General features: G+C 39.9%; 1 protein-coding gene across 1 annotated transcript in view; it reads right to left on the bottom strand.

The window, feature by feature from the left end:
- Window positions 1-15,696, bottom strand: part of USH2A (usherin) — a 373,050-nt gene that overhangs the window by 28,417 nt on the left and 328,937 nt on the right. The window contains exons 62-63 of the mRNA XM_030944868.1: window positions 3,303-3,530; window positions 956-2,472 (exon numbers count right to left, since the gene is read on the bottom strand). Of these exons, the coding sequence (XP_030800728.1) occupies window positions 956-2,472; window positions 3,303-3,530 (1,745 nt within the window). The remainder of the gene's footprint in view (window positions 1-955; window positions 2,473-3,302; window positions 3,531-15,696) is intronic.

The raw sequence follows: 15,696 nt of genomic DNA, 5'->3' as shown, positions 1-15,696 counted from the left end.
AAACGCTGCAGGTACAAATATAAACCGTGCGTGAGATCGGGCGGATCTCTTCATTTCTCCCGGTCTTTGGAATTTTTAATAGGCACGCAATTTGCATTAACACATGGGTTATGTGCTGTGCCTTGTGTGGCAAAGAGGAAGAACACTGTCTGCTGGATTTTAATTTGGGTGTGGTTTGGTTTTTTTCAGAGCAGTTAACATCTGTGGGAGTCAAGTGATCAAAATAATTTTGATTTTGATGATATAAACCAAAATGATGATTCATTGTAAGAGATGATTTAGATGTCATTTGAGAACTGCAGAGCTCCTCTATTACTCTCTTTGGATTTAGATTAGTTATATGTAAATAGTAGACAAACTTATCAACCATGTAACACACACGAATTATGCCTACACAAATATATAAGGAAAGGTCAGGTAAATAATCAAGAATTAGTGGGGAAGATATTACTTCAGTATCAAGTGCATTTCTGTAGCAGTCTGGTACCCTTTCTTAAGTTTTAGCTTTCACTTAATCACAAATCACTTTTTTCCTGCTCGAGGGTTCAAACATGGTCCATTAATTTCAGCTCAGCTACCCTGTGAATGGTCTATGACCGTGACTTTGGTCTCCCCACCCTGAATTTTATCAACTAAACCCCTATTTACTCTCCATAGCAGACACCATGTGAATGATACACCAGTACATGATTGCAGGTTTTGGAGCCTATAGCAGAGTGCTGAATTACCCCTCCTATAAATTACAATCTAAGTGAGCACTATGCACTTCATCAAGATGATATAAAGGTGGTGTTACTATAAATTCAAAGGAAAAAAATCCTTGTTTTATTATTTACTTTTTAGCAAACAACCCCATGGGTCTGACTGTCTGTTTAAGCAAGATGTCTGAGCTGCCTGCCAGCCCACTGCACCGCTCCACAACATTTATTCAACATTTGGGTTCTTCCAGACTTACCTGCTGTAGGGCTGTAGCTGTGCCACTATGTATGACCGTCTCAGAAAGGAAACATGAGAAGCATCAAAGTCAAAAGTCTTCTTTCCTGTTTCACCAGGCTTGTGGAGCGAGATGGTGTAGTTTTTAATGTCACCATTTACTTTGATAGGAGGATCCCAGGCCACCAAAATCTCACTGGAAGACCATGCCTGCAACCTAGGAGGCAACATCCCAGATGGAGCAGAAGGGTTGGTTTTTATCTGAGCTGAGGGACTGGTGATGCTGCCCTGGCTGTTATTTGCTGTGACAGTGTAGCTGTACTCCATGCCTGGCATCAGGGTGAAATCGAGATACCGAGTTTCCAGACCAGAGTAAACAAGCACACCATCCCTCCTTAGGTCATAGCTTGTGATTTTGCCATTGGGCTTCTCTGGGAGTTTCCATGTGATTTCAATGGACTCCGAGCCCATGACCAGCAGCCTGGGAGCTTCCATATTTAATGGTGGAGCCTCCATAGTCATCACAGACTGGGATAAGCTAGAGCTGCAGCCCCCAGCAGTACAGGCAACCAATGCAAAATCGTACTGCGTGTAAGGCTGCAGGTTAGAGACCAGCATTTGCAAACTGTTGCCAGGATAATACTCCTCATTGCCTAATTTTAATATGTACTTGGTGATATCTCCATTTTGTATTTGGGGAGGTGCCCAGGATGCACTGATTTGAGTGGCACTGACAGCCTGCAGAGATGGGGGGTCCACCAAGGCAGGAGCTGCTTCCAGTGTCCGTATTGCAGCTGGCTCACTGGTGGAGCAGCCCCCCATGGTACAGGCAACCACTGCGTAGCTGTACACTGTATAGGGCAGCAAGTCCTCATCCACGTAGCTGAGAGTAGCAGCGTCGAAGCTGAAGGGATAGAGAACATCATTCTTCAGCAGCCTGTATGACTGGAGAATGCCATTGGGCTGTGCTGGGGGCGTCCAGGATATGAGCACTTTATGGGGGTTGGCTGACACCACGGATAAACTGGGGACAGCAAGACCTTTTGGGGCAGTTTGACTAGTCTCTGCCATTGTCCAGGAGCTGTCAGTGTAGCCTGCTGCATTCCAGGTGCGTATTTTGTATTCATACCTTGTCCATGGCTGTAAACTTTTATCATTATAGGTGAATGTATTGCTTTCAGTGTTATATTCTGTGAAAACAATTTTCTCATCTTCTGTTTTTGCTCCGTGCCCTGCAACAGTCTCTTCTGTGTGTCTGTGAATAACTTCGTAGCGAATTATTTTTCCATTTGGATTAATTGGCTGTAACCAGCTCAGTTCAACGTTGGTGGCATTCACTGCCTGGATTACAGGTGCCATCTGGGACACTGGGGGAGCTTCATCTGTCCAGACTGGCTGGGGTGGAGAGCGAGTGCAGCCTGCTGCATTGCACGCCTCCAGCACGAGCGTGTACAGGGTGTACGGCTCGAGGCGCCGGAAGAGGAACTGGCGAGACAAACCACTGTACTCCAGGTGGTCATCACTGAAAACATTGTAGGTCTGTGAATTAAAGAAGAAAAAGAAAGAAAGGCAGGCAGGGAAGGAAGGAAGGACAGAAGTCAGGATAAAAGGAAAACAAAACAAAACTATTTTTGTCTATGATCAGTAGATGAGACCCTTAATCTTTGCAATAGGGTAAGGACTATTAACCAATGATTCAGAAACTTATTCTTGCTAGTAACAATCAGCTCACAAACAGATCATGGATACAAAAGGAATGTTTTGATCCAATTTTCATGATTTTTTTCATTTTGAATACAGTAATAAATCACTTAGTGACAGTTTTCATTATATTTGATTGTTATCAAGTTTCATTGCGAGGCTCTCACAGGCCAGCAGAAAGCTTCTCACAGACTAGCTCTAAAGAATATCACTTAAGGGAAAAAACCTCCAAATAAACCCATCTAGTTGCAAACCTTGCAAGTAAAGGTTTACACTCAGTTGAAACCATTGAGCTAAAAGACGTCCCAAATTTCAGAACAACATTCTTTTAAACCCAGGTTTTCTACAAACACATTTTGGTCATGTCCAATTTTACGATGAGTAAGATTATGAGCTTTCATGTGCGGCTTTCTATGCATTACATTAACAATTTGGTTCCGTGTACATGAAAATTTACAGTCACAGAGTAGCACAAGAATGTTATTATTAATTTTAATATAATGACAAGCATAGAGAACTCAGAGTGTCTTAGGCTTATATAGGACTTCCATCTTTTTTTAAACTATAATGCATTAGATTGGGCCTTTTTCAGAAAAAAATGTTTTAATTTGATATTCAGCATTTCCCTTCTGTTTTTTAATCCAGTGAACTTTCAAGATGAATATTACCTTAATCATGCCATTGGGTTGGGAGGGCTCTGACCATTTTAGCAGCAGAGCCCTGCCATTTTCTTTCTTTTCCACAGTGAAGTTACTCAGGCCACTGGGTGAAGCTTCCAAAGTGCGCACAGATGTCCAGGGGCTTGAAACCTGCCCGGCGTTGTTTACAGCTACGACATGAATATGATATGTTGTGAAAGGTTTCAATCCAAATAAATGAGCCTGATGTTTTGTTCCCTGAAGCAAGAATACAGATGTTTGAGTTAGTTAAAAAAGTAATCAGCATCTGTGGTTTATGTCACTTGGAAAATGAGGCCTCAGCCCTGGGTCACTTCTGACTGCTTTGCAGAATACCCCATCTGGTTACTAGGATTTTTTTTGGTGGTATTTTATGAGTGAGCCTCAAAAAGAAATTCTTACAGTTTAGAAAAATTATCTATCATTATGATGGAGTCTTTGGAGCGAATTCCTTGTGAGTCCTCCACAGTCTGAATCTCAGCTAGGACACAACTTACGGTTCATTCAATGTGTGTCTGAGCTTGCTCAGTGAGGATGAAGCTTCCTGGAATTGGATTCAAGCATGTAAAAACCTGTGGTACATGAGTGATGCCTGCCTCTACAGAAATCTTACCCATCTTGTGTGTACATGTGATATTTCATAGGCATGCTGTCCTGCTCTAGCTACTCAGGCCATGCTAATCTGGATAAACAATTTGTGAATCCCACTGGGCTCAGCCAGGGCTGCAAGGACCGGGGCTGACCTGCTGCCACACCAGGGCACAGCTCAGCAGAGGGGCATGGTGGGGATGCAGCCTGATGGGCACCAGCCATGGCCAGGAGGGGCCACTGGCATCCCAGCTCACCCCAAACAGCATCTGACACAGCCCTGACACTGCTCGGGCAAGGAGAGCCTCAGCACAAAATCTGATCTAGGCAGGAAGGCAAAACAGCCATGGAATTATTCTGAACAGTCACACAAGGCACAGTGACCAACAAAGAACAGGAGTAACGTGTTCCAGCAGGAGGCTGTGCAGATGTGTCGGATCAGAGGAACAAAGAAAAAAGGAGTTCAGCTGATCACTGATATATTTAATCTCTTTTTTAGCTGTACTTTGGCATGAATTATATAGACCACAAGAAAGGGAGTGCAGGAATTCAGTTGCCTTCATGTGATAGAAAGAGCTGAAGTCAATTTCCCTGTGTCAGTATGTCATATTAAGTTGCTAAATGCTAACATTTCCAATTGTTTAATATTTAAACATTTGTTAAGCTATCAGACTCAGAAACAAATTTTAAAGAAATATTAATTTCTTTTTTTAAATATTAAAAGTTAGATCATAAATATTTAAATAGTTATTTCCTCAAAACAATGAGTTAGTCTTTTAGATAAATATAGCACAGCATTCGAATGACCATTATGAATATTAAATCTGAGGATGCCACAAGTACAGATTATAAACATACTTTTCTGATAAATGATTCCTTTTTTCTGTTAAACAGGGCAAACACTAGCAAGATTAATAATGCAAAAAAGTATAATTCTTTGTTAGGAATTCCCAGTCATCACTGCCAAAAAAGCATAAGCTGAAATGCAAATAGCAATCACCTCGAACAGATTATATATAAAAAAGCTCTGGCTGCTGTGGGATATTTAGAGATATCTTTTGTCATAAGAAACATGGAAAGCATGTGGGCTATAAAGCAAAAACATATGTATATTGTCAATAGCAGCACCTGTTCAATTACGGTTTATTTCGGTATGGAGAATTTCATTCAGCCCCTAGATGGCAATACTATCAAACACTTTTTGTAACATGAGTACTTAATGATTAACAACGTGCGTTCAGTCATCCAACATACTCAAGGCAGCCATTAAAAAAATAACAAACCTGATTTCATTATAGATTCTTTTAATAAACATTTATGGCTTAGATCCTTGAAAGTGGAAGAGTTTAAACTGCCATAGCCAAAAAACCTATACAGCCAACTGCAAAATTATGAACTGCAGGTTAAAGAACCACATTTAAATCGAGGCTCATGCTTAGCATAAAAATCTGGCATCAGAAATTATGTTGGCACAAAACATGATTAAAATTAGCTTTACAATTGGATGTAGTCTGTATTAATAGTTTTTATGAGGACAGTTATCTATTAGGTTTTCAAAACAGAACTTTTAAAAGCCTAAAATTTACATTCCATGGTTCGGGGGTGGGGATGGGAGGAAGGGAGCACGCAGCATTAAATTACTGCCCCTGAACTGCTACACAGAGGCTCTCTGAAGGTACAAACACATTATTAAAAACATCAGACAAAAAGCAATCGCTCTGCTTTTTAATGAGCTGCATCATCGGGTGGGTTTTTGTGACAGCAATGCTACAAAACACTAGATTTCTATCTTTAAACAGAAAGCTGGCATATTTTTCATCACTCTCTACCATTTTCCCACTAAACCCCAAGATTTAATTATTTACAATCCTCACTACACTTTGAAATGAAACAAGGATGGAGGGATTTCCTTGCCTGCAGTTCATCATGTTCTCTGGAGACTGCTAAACCATTCCTTCCAGGGATGACTTTTATCCCTGGCTCCTACAGATACTTCTTGAAGAGCAAACGGTTTACATGTATTTTTGTTTTGTTTGGTTTTGAAGTAAGCTCAGGGGACGTACTCCCAGAATACAGAGCCACACTTTCTCCCCCTGCCCTGCTGCCATTGCCAGCCGTGAATTTGCTCAGCTCAAAGGCTGATGCTGAAAAGAGTATGGATGGCAGACTCAGTGATTCATTTCAAGAATCACTTTATGTCCTCCCATGACATTTTCAGCCTAGAAATACTGTCCTGCTGGAATGGTCAAATATAAATTGAAAAATATACCTTGCGCTGATAGCACTGTAACTTTGGCTTCAGTGGGCAACAACACAGCCTTAAATAGGCACAGGAACAAAATCATTGTCTGGAATATTCTCCCAGTCTTCCTCTGCAAAGCCATAAACTCATATTTCCCATGTTTACACGTGCTAACAGTGCAGATTTCATTCACTATTAAAAGAAAGCCAACAAAATAAAATTTTAATGTGAACATTAAGATGTTCGTAGACTGGCTGACCATGAAATCCAATGGACTTCAAGCCCAAGCCCTCCTTTCTCCGTCCCCAACTGTGAAGCGTCAGTCATGAAATTGAGAATATTCCAGCAAACATTTAAGTGTGCACAGTCTCACATTCCTCCTCTGTGGCTTTTTAATTCTTTCCTTGTAAACACTACAGAAATGGACACCTGACAGAGGAGGGAGGTTGTGACAAGCCACTGTGACCTGATCATACCCTGTAGCCCAGAGCCCAGCCTATGGCACAGTCCTTGCTTTTGGTAGCCTGGTCTCCTCCCCTGGTACAGCTCTAGCAGCACCACCACTACTCCAGGTAGGACCTTTGTTTTTGCTCTGTAAAGCGCTTCACATGCTGCCAGTGGCAGCACAAGCTGTTAGCAGCAACAAATACACTCCTCCACTAATTCCACTCTTCTCACTGTAAATTAGGATAAAAGTTATTTAAAATAAAACCTTGTTTTAACACATTTTTCCAAACATAAAATGAGAGAACACTAATCATGAATAATGCATTCGTCAAGATTTGCTTCAGATTGCCTTTTTTGTTTGTTTATTTTTTAATTCATGAACACAGAAGTCACTTAAAGTCTGGAAACAAATTAGCATAGTCTTTCATGCTGTTCAAAGGCAGTGGCATCCATAATGCAAGGTGCCTGCCTTCCTCGCTACCTCTTGGTCCTCCTCCCAGGCACGGGCAAGGCTGTGCAGCCTTCAAGGGTCTGATGATTTTACACTGCCTACTGTGATTGCTTTTGACTACTTGAAGTGCCCCTAAGGTGGCAACAGGGTCAAGAGGTCTTTGTACGTTGAAAATGATCAAAAATTAGCATTGATCTGTAGCTGTCAATAATACTCTGCCCGGGTGGACTCCCTGCACAAATGTTTAAACTGCATACAACCACACAACCTAGTCATCTTTGAATCTATCGATCTGATGAAGCAGCACTTCCAGGGGTGTCACTCTGGGCTTTTCCTCTTCTTTCAAGGCAGGCCAGCTTACCCAGTTGCCTAGGTCTCAGGGAATGAGTTCAAGCTGTGACAGACACATCAGAAGATCTCTGAACCACTGAAGAGCTGCCCAACAGGCACTTTGAGTATCTGTCCCTTCTTCAGGGGTAATCATCAAAGCTTAGCAAGTCATCACCAGTCATGTTAAGGTTATGCTCTGGTTTCCTCTCCCTCTCTATCTTCTCTTTGTACCATAATCTCTGCTTGGCAGGTATCTTGAACAGCTGAATTAAAAGCTAGCTCATTCTTTCTGTAGCCTCTAACAAAACCAGTGGCATCAGACAATATCACACTGCTAACTGTAGTAGTGGCACAGGGATCCAAAACAGCTCTCTCATAACCCATGGACATAAACAATGGGAAGGCAGTTCAGTAGAACATCCCCTTGTCTAGAGGCAGAGATAGGGAACTCTCCCTGGACAAGGGAGGTGAAAGCTATGGGCTCCTGACAGCCAGAACATCAATCCAACCATTGTCTGACTAAAATTTCCAAATTCTCCATCAAGGAAGTCAAACAGATTCCTCCACACATGAAAGAAGCAAGGGGGAATGCTTGGGAGTTTATAAAGATACTCAGTTTATCCTCACCTTTGTCATGATTGTCTTATCCAGCTCCCTGTCTAATCCAGATTCTTTGCTATTTTCTGCAAAGCACTGGGAACACTTCTACCTTGACTCTGATGTTCACTCTTATTTCCCAGACAATTCTTAGCTCTGCCTTCACTCTAAACATTGCACTGAGCTCATATTCACATGCAAACACTAACTTGTCCTTTGAGCTGCCTTCCTCCTCAGGCTTATATCATGCACACTGTGTCTTTTCCATTTAAAAAATCTACTCTATTCCTAAAGCCTTATGCTCAGATTCACAAGGATATAACTTATGGATACACAGGTAATCTATGAGTCTATTCCTGTAGCAGTGCGGACTGGAATATAAATTATTCCCATGGTAGTACTGAAAAATCTTAAAGGTTAGTCAAACAGAAACCAACATGTTATTCATTTAACCAGAAATTATCTTGCCTACAGGTAACCAGAATTTCCATTTTTACAAGAAATTGATGTTGCACTAGTTATTTTCCTTCCAATTTGTATTGGAATAATTTTAGATTTTTCATTAAATTTGTTTTGTAAATTTCACTCTTCAAATTTTACATTTTAAGAACTTTGAATCTCATTTCAGAATCTTAAAATTGCCTTTCAACGCTTATATTTAATTTTAAATAATGGCTTGATTATTTGATATGACCCAACAGGCTTTCAATAGCAGCAAAATGTACACAGGTAATAATTTTTATAGCAAATAAAAACCCAAAGAATAAAACTAGACAAATATTTAAATAAAATTTTTAAGTTCGTAAATCCAGATAGTCCATTATTAAACCTGAAATAATTTTAAAACATTTTTGCCCAGGGCATGTTCATCTAAATTGTCTTTTGTTGGGATGAAAAGACACTCTTCCTTTCCCAGCCCTGAGATGGATCAATGCAGTCTTTTCTTCTACAGTGGCTAGGACATGACATTCAAAAATTCATTATATTTGAGTCTGCTTTTCTATAAATAAATATAGGAAATTTTAGTTTAAAAATGGATTAGAATAAATTCAGCCCACAAAGTAGAGCACATAAAATGGCTTCTTATTAAAACATAAACTTGATTACATGATCATAACAATATTCCTTCCTTGAGATTCCTGGCAAAATGCTTTTTTTTTCTTCTTTAAGAATATTCTTGTACTTTATTTTTGAGACAAACTGTAGTTCTGCCATCGACACCAGAAAACACAACTTTTCTCTCCTCTGTGACCCAGTGTTCTCATCCTTTCCTAACAGCATCATTCTGGCAGCATTTTTACTAAAAACCTTAATTTGCACACCCTGTTTCACTTACCACATAACTGAATAATTTCCTGGGCCAACTGTCCTAGGTGGGCTTGTGGACTGTACCAGGAAGAAACCTTTAAAAACAGCAGGTTTTTTTTAATCTAAATTCAAACCTGCAAGTAACAACAATTAATACCTGATAGAAAATTACTACATTGCAATTCATTTTCCTCCTTCCTGCAGGGCATGTGGATTGCATGTAGCTGAATCTGTCTGGTGGAGTTGTTGCCTATTTTCACAGTAGGCAGTTTTCTTTCCTGGCACACCTGGGACCTGATGCAGTCTCACCAGGCATCTGAATCCCCAGCTCTGACTTGAAAGCAAAGCAACACAAAGAAAACCAGGATGCATTACACATTAAAATGAAATAAAATAAAATCAAGTTGGCCTTTGGGTAGTACTACACGTTTAAAACACCAATGATGTTGCACTTTTGATGGTAAAACCTTAAAAAAACCTCTTTGGGCAAAGTCAACATTGCTATTTTAGTGAGATCCTCTCCTCTCCTCTCCTCTCCTCTCCTCTCCTCTCCTCTCCTCTCCTCTCCTCTCCTCTCCTCTCCTCTCCCTCTCCTCTCTCTCCTCTCCTCTCCTCTCCTCTCCTCTCCTCTCCTCTCCTCTCCTCTCCTCTCCTCTCCTCTCCTCTCCTCTCCTCTCCTCTCCTCTCCTCCTTTTCTTTCATAATTATTTCTTTAAAATTCATCAAACATCACCGAATGGCACCTTCTCAAAAATTTATTTCCGTCTGTATTTGTCTAATTTCTACGAAGAAATATTGAAATCCCAAAAAAAGATATCTCTTTCTGTATGACTAAATAAATCAAATAAACCAAAATATCAATGACATGACATTCCACTATAGGCACCATCTAGAGGACGATGTCAACATGTTTTCCTAACATTAATATTTTATCTCTAGCAACACTCACAAGACCTACTGTATAATAAACCAGTTTTTTACCTTATTTTTCCCCCCATATTTTTCCACTTTAAACCATGTTTATTACTCCTCACAGTTAGAAAGTGAGGTAGAAGGAAAGAAGTAGCTGTTTTTATAAACTGGATAGATGACGGGACAGTTTCCCATAAACTTTGGGTTTACTCAGTTCAAAGCTGACATCACTATTTATCCCAAATGGTACTTTTGCATTCAATAATCATGCAATATTTGAACATGAATATGAACAACTAGACTAAGTTTCTCTTCAAAATAGGACAGGCTATGTCTCAAAGAAAAAAAATAGTACTATTTGAGACAAAATAGAGCATCACATAAGATACTTGAATCACAACAAAAACCAGTTATGCGTCACCCTTGGGAAAATGTGCATATCTTGTATGTCCTGACCTTTGGCTGAGTGGGGTGTGCTTTGTGGAGAGCTGCTGGGAGTGAGAGAGGAGAGAGCAGCTTCATCAGCAAAGACTTCATGGTATGTAATGTGCAGCACGATATTAAAACAATGTCAACCCCTACAGAACTGAGCTGGGAGATTTGTGTGCCTTTCCAAACTCACCCACCACGTAATGGGGAATCTGCATCAACACATCAGGGAGTGCAGAACTTGCAATTTGCCTTGGTCACAAGGGGAGTAGGAATGAAGCATCTTTCAGGTGGAGCTTTTATAATCTGGGGTAGAAACACATCTTCAGGGAAGGTAAAAAGCAGGGAAGTCAAGCACACAAAGCCTGGTTGGAGTTTGTGCCTCTTCATTACTAGGTGCACTCATCCAGCTGAACTCCAAGATTATGTTTAACATAAGTACCACATGCAGTGCTCCTGATGAGCAATGACTTTCCATCCACTATTTGTTAACATTTAGGAGTGGGGTTTCTCTCATGGATTTATTCCATAGTCTGTAGACATGGCAAGAGAAAAAAAACAACCCACTGCTGCTGTCAAACAGCAGCTAGAGCCTAAGGGCTCAAACCTGCAAATGGTAGGGGGTACATCCTTAATATGGAGCATTAGGGGGTTAATGTTATATTTTTTCCTAATGCCATAAACCGTATTTTCCATTTGATATTTTGGCTGATGGCCAGAATTAGAACAAACAAAATCTGGACTGCCACATCAGTCTTCTTAGTCTCTCTCTCTTTTTTTTTTTTTCCCCTAATACTGTCCAGAGTGGTAGGAGCTTTATAAAACTATGTAATGAAACCATGAATGTTTCTGTTATCCATAAAAATGGGTAATTTATGTCCATGAACTTCTCAACTCAAAGTATCTTATGGCACACAATTTTACTTTGTTGCAGAAAGAATGTGCTTTTGTCATGACCAAATATCTTGGCTTTTGGTTTCATCTGAAGTTTTGTTTTACATTAATTCACATTGCCCCTATTACAATTTTGACTTCAAATATGTGGGCCATGAGACAGACCTTCTTCATCTCCATCCAAATAACATCATGTATGATCATGTGAGGAAATTAGCTCTGAACACTGTAAAACCTTTTCCACCTGATCTTAAAATTACCTGGGTGCAGTATCTCAAAATTTCTCTTTTCCGTAAAATTTGAAAAAGAGACTTTGGCTGTAGTTTTGGCGAATTGAAAACAGAGAGGAAAGACTCCTTGCTTTTCCTCTATGAAAGCAATTATTTTCAGTTTTTGCCTTTGCACAAACAGCCATAACAGGGAAAGAGAAAGGTAAAGAGAAAAAAAGAGTTTGAAGAAAATCTTTAAGGGGACTTGTACAAGGGCAGTTTGAATTTTAACACAGATTGCAGGTGAACTCCCACATCAGTTTCCTTGAAAATGCCACTGAATGTCAGTTGTGCTCCATAAAATCAGGACTTTGCAGTTATATATGACTTTTCATCATAGGATCTCACATCATGTTACAAACATTAATTAATTAAGTCTCAGGATATTCCCTTGTGTTCCTGTGTGCAGCTTCAGGAAACTATAGTTATTGGTTTAGATCCCATTTTACACAAGTACAATAGATGTGTCATATTATTGTTAAATGCAAGCTTAGTTTATTCCCTTTTCTCAGTCATTCTGAGTCCTTGTCTCTCTCACCCAATATATGCAAAAAAGAACAGTTCTAACTGCTGCTAAGTAGAGGAAGATAGCACAGCCTCCAGGCAATTCACAGCTTTAAATCCCTGCTTTCTGCCAACACAATGGGAAATAAAAGCAGCATTTTAAAGGAGACTAAAAGGTTTTTACTTCTTATTTTTTATTCCTTTTTCTCTGCCCTGTACTGGGCAGTCCTAGCTCTTCATTCAAACTTTGCCTGCTCTGTATGTAATCACTTCTGAGAGACATTAAAAGGTAAGCACAAACAATTTACTTGGAGCTACATTATAAAGGCCAAGGTTTAGTCTGAGTATGTGACTGAACTTAAAAAGTCACCCTTAAAATGAACTGGGTATTTAAAAAAAATGAAGACCCAAAAAGTACAAACTCCAATCTCTCAAAAGGCTTTTTTTCTTCACCAGGTTTTCCATTCCTTTCCTCAATGCTTTACGCTTCCTACATGAAGATACCTGCTCTCCAAGCAGAGACTGACTGGAAGGAAAGTGTGCAGGTAGCCATTTGGGAAAGGTGCAGTCCAATTATGCCAGTATAAGCCAGGAGAAAGGGATTTGCTCTGCACCTTTTTGTACAGAGCAGGCACCAGCAGAAGGCCAGAAGCACACAGTGTTTATGCAGGGAGGGATGACTTCTCTCTTTCCTGTGCCTGGAGGGAAGCTCAGCCTATTTTCTGAATATTAGCAGGGGATATTGATCAGACGCACATTTAGGTGCACACTCAGGGACATATTCCTCAGCAAAGCACAGCTTCCCATCAAAATACTGAGAGGTTGAGCAGAGATCTGAGACTTTCTTTACAGATCTTTCTGGGATGTTCCCCTAGTTTTGGAGTAGGGGATTGCTACAGGGGATCCCTGCCCCTGGGGGTTGTATGTACTCAATGAGTAGCCTGAAAAGCCCCCATGGTAAAAAGGATAGTAAAAAGGAACACAGATCTTGTTTTCCCACTCCAGCTGCCATGGACTGCCCTGTGGATGAAAATAAGAATGTCCAATAAAGAACTAGTTCTGTATTTCCATGTCCCTTAGCAGCTGTGTCTTGCCATATGAAGGCTTGGAATCAACTCCACACTGAGGAAAGGCTTGAAAAGAAGACAAGAATAAAGAGTGGTAATGGAGTTTGGTAGAGTAACTGGAAGAGAATCTGCTTTCAGGTTTAAAGTCTTGAAATCAAGTAAGCCAAAAAGAAAGTGGATGGATGAACAATCCAGATCCTCCTAGGATCACATGTGTACAATTCCCTCCACTTTCAGCTTACAGGGCACACTGTTGGAAAGAAACTCACCTTGACACAGCATATGAAGCTGTGTCTGCAGACTGCCCATTCCCATTTTCTGTGCTGTCAGGTGAGCACTGAATTCATATACATACACAGAACAGCAGACAGCCATGTCTGTTGCAGTGGGAACAAGGAAAGCAGCTAGCTAAGCTTCACTTTGAAACACTAATGCCTAAATAAAACAGAGACTTTCATCATGTCCTTTCATTAGTCCCTCCTAGACTGGGTTGTGCAAAGCTCCTGCCAAAAGAGAAGAGTCTGAGCTTCTTGTGGCTTTCACCAGCCAGATAGACTAGTTAGGGAAGAGATGAAATATGTAGATACTGAAATATTACTTGAAATCTGAAGCATAACAAATTTAGTTCGGATTCTGTATTTTCCTTGGATATTTAAGTTACTTGAGGAATTAAAATAGATCATGTAAGCTTAGTGAAGAACATACTGTGCTGGTTTCTGAATTGAAAATGTCTTTTCAGCCCATTATCGACTCCAGCATATTAAGTTGTAAATCCACCAGTTCCACTGTCTCAACTATTGATTAGCTGCATGTATGCATGTTATAAATGAGCAATCCAAAGAGAAATTACTACAATTTAGTCATTTTGGGACAGATTTGCTAATGTATTTAAGTGCCCAAATATGAGGATAGGCACTCTAGGAAAGAGCCACAATGTTCTCCTACATTCTGACCTAAACCTTGTATAGCTACTGTCCTCAGTTCCTCCCTACACTCTGCACAGAGGGAAGGAGGCCTCTCCAAAGGGAAGGTCTGATGTTTAAGCTTAACCTCTGTTTTGAATGGCCTGCCAGAGAAGCCACACTCTCATTACAGATTAGACAGACTAGCCTACATGTGCCATCCAAAGTATATAGAATTCACAGCTGTCATTTTTTTTTTCTTAAATTCACTTAAGACTCCAAGAGAAATAAAGGCAGTAACAGCATTTTCAAGCAGCACACAGCAACAGACCATACAGGTCTGCTCTTTCCTGTTTCTTAAAACGCAACACGAAACCATTCATAGGTTCAGAAGTTGAACTGCAGTAGTTTCAAAAGTCTTTTAAATCAATGTAAGCTTCCGTTTGCCTTTTCAAGGATGCTGGATCTTCATAAGCAGAAGAACAAAACTACACGGTGAATGTAGAGGGCATCCAACCTGAACAGAGACTTGCTTTAGTTAATCTGAGGCAAATGTCTATTTAGTTAATACTGAAGCAAATGTCTTCCTGATTTCCATGCACAGGCCAGCATGTTGGACATGATCTTCAGTATGAGATCATGTTAGTCGAGAACAAAGTGTTACTCAAGTGGTTTAAAATCGCCATTAGTACCCTCAAACCAAATATCAATACAGCAGTTTGTTTAAAAAGGAAGTCAAGCTTCTGTGATGTTTCTATGCAGGACCAAAAAAAGAGAAAAACTGCAGCATCATAAAGATCTATTACAAATTTTTGTCTCAAAAATATCTTATTTTAAAAGTCACATGTTCTCAACTCTGGTTTTGCTCAAAGGCAGTACTGTATTTGACATCAGGGCAACTAGAGCTCAAACTATTTTTTTACCCTGTGGAAAAAGGTGATGTTTTCTTTCCCATTTGCTCTCAGGGTCTCTATTCAGTCTTTTTAGACCTGGACTTCCCAGTAACATTAAGCACAGCACTTAAATATGTCACTGTCTTAAGCTACAACTATAGTATAAATCTCATGATCTATTGGTACATCATGGGTCTAGTATTTCTAGCACAGACTAGTATTAGAGAAAATCTAAATTATCATCTGTCTTGAACCCCTGAAGAGAAAACAATAAAAAATAATTTTATTATACCATAATGACAAGAATAATACTTCATCTGGGAGAAGATGTCTTCTGACTTCTCATTAATTCCTTTTTAAAACCTGTTGAAATATAAGAGCTCTGCAAAGTTTCATTCATTTTGTTTGTGCAGTGTAAAGTTTTCTTTATAGTGAAAATACAGAAAATTTATCACTGCAAGGATAATCACTCTCTTGCAATATTAAAGGTGTATTTGCAATTCTGATCTTATGGGACAATGGTAAACTTGGTGTCTTTTTTTGCAGCCACTA

The sequence above is a fragment of the Camarhynchus parvulus genome, chromosome 3 (assembly GCF_901933205.1).
Source record: "Camarhynchus parvulus chromosome 3, STF_HiC, whole genome shotgun sequence".
Lineage (NCBI taxonomy): Eukaryota > Metazoa > Chordata > Aves > Passeriformes > Thraupidae > Camarhynchus > Camarhynchus parvulus.
Note: the sequence above shows the minus strand (reverse complement) of the source record. Positions and strands in the feature narration are given on the sequence as shown.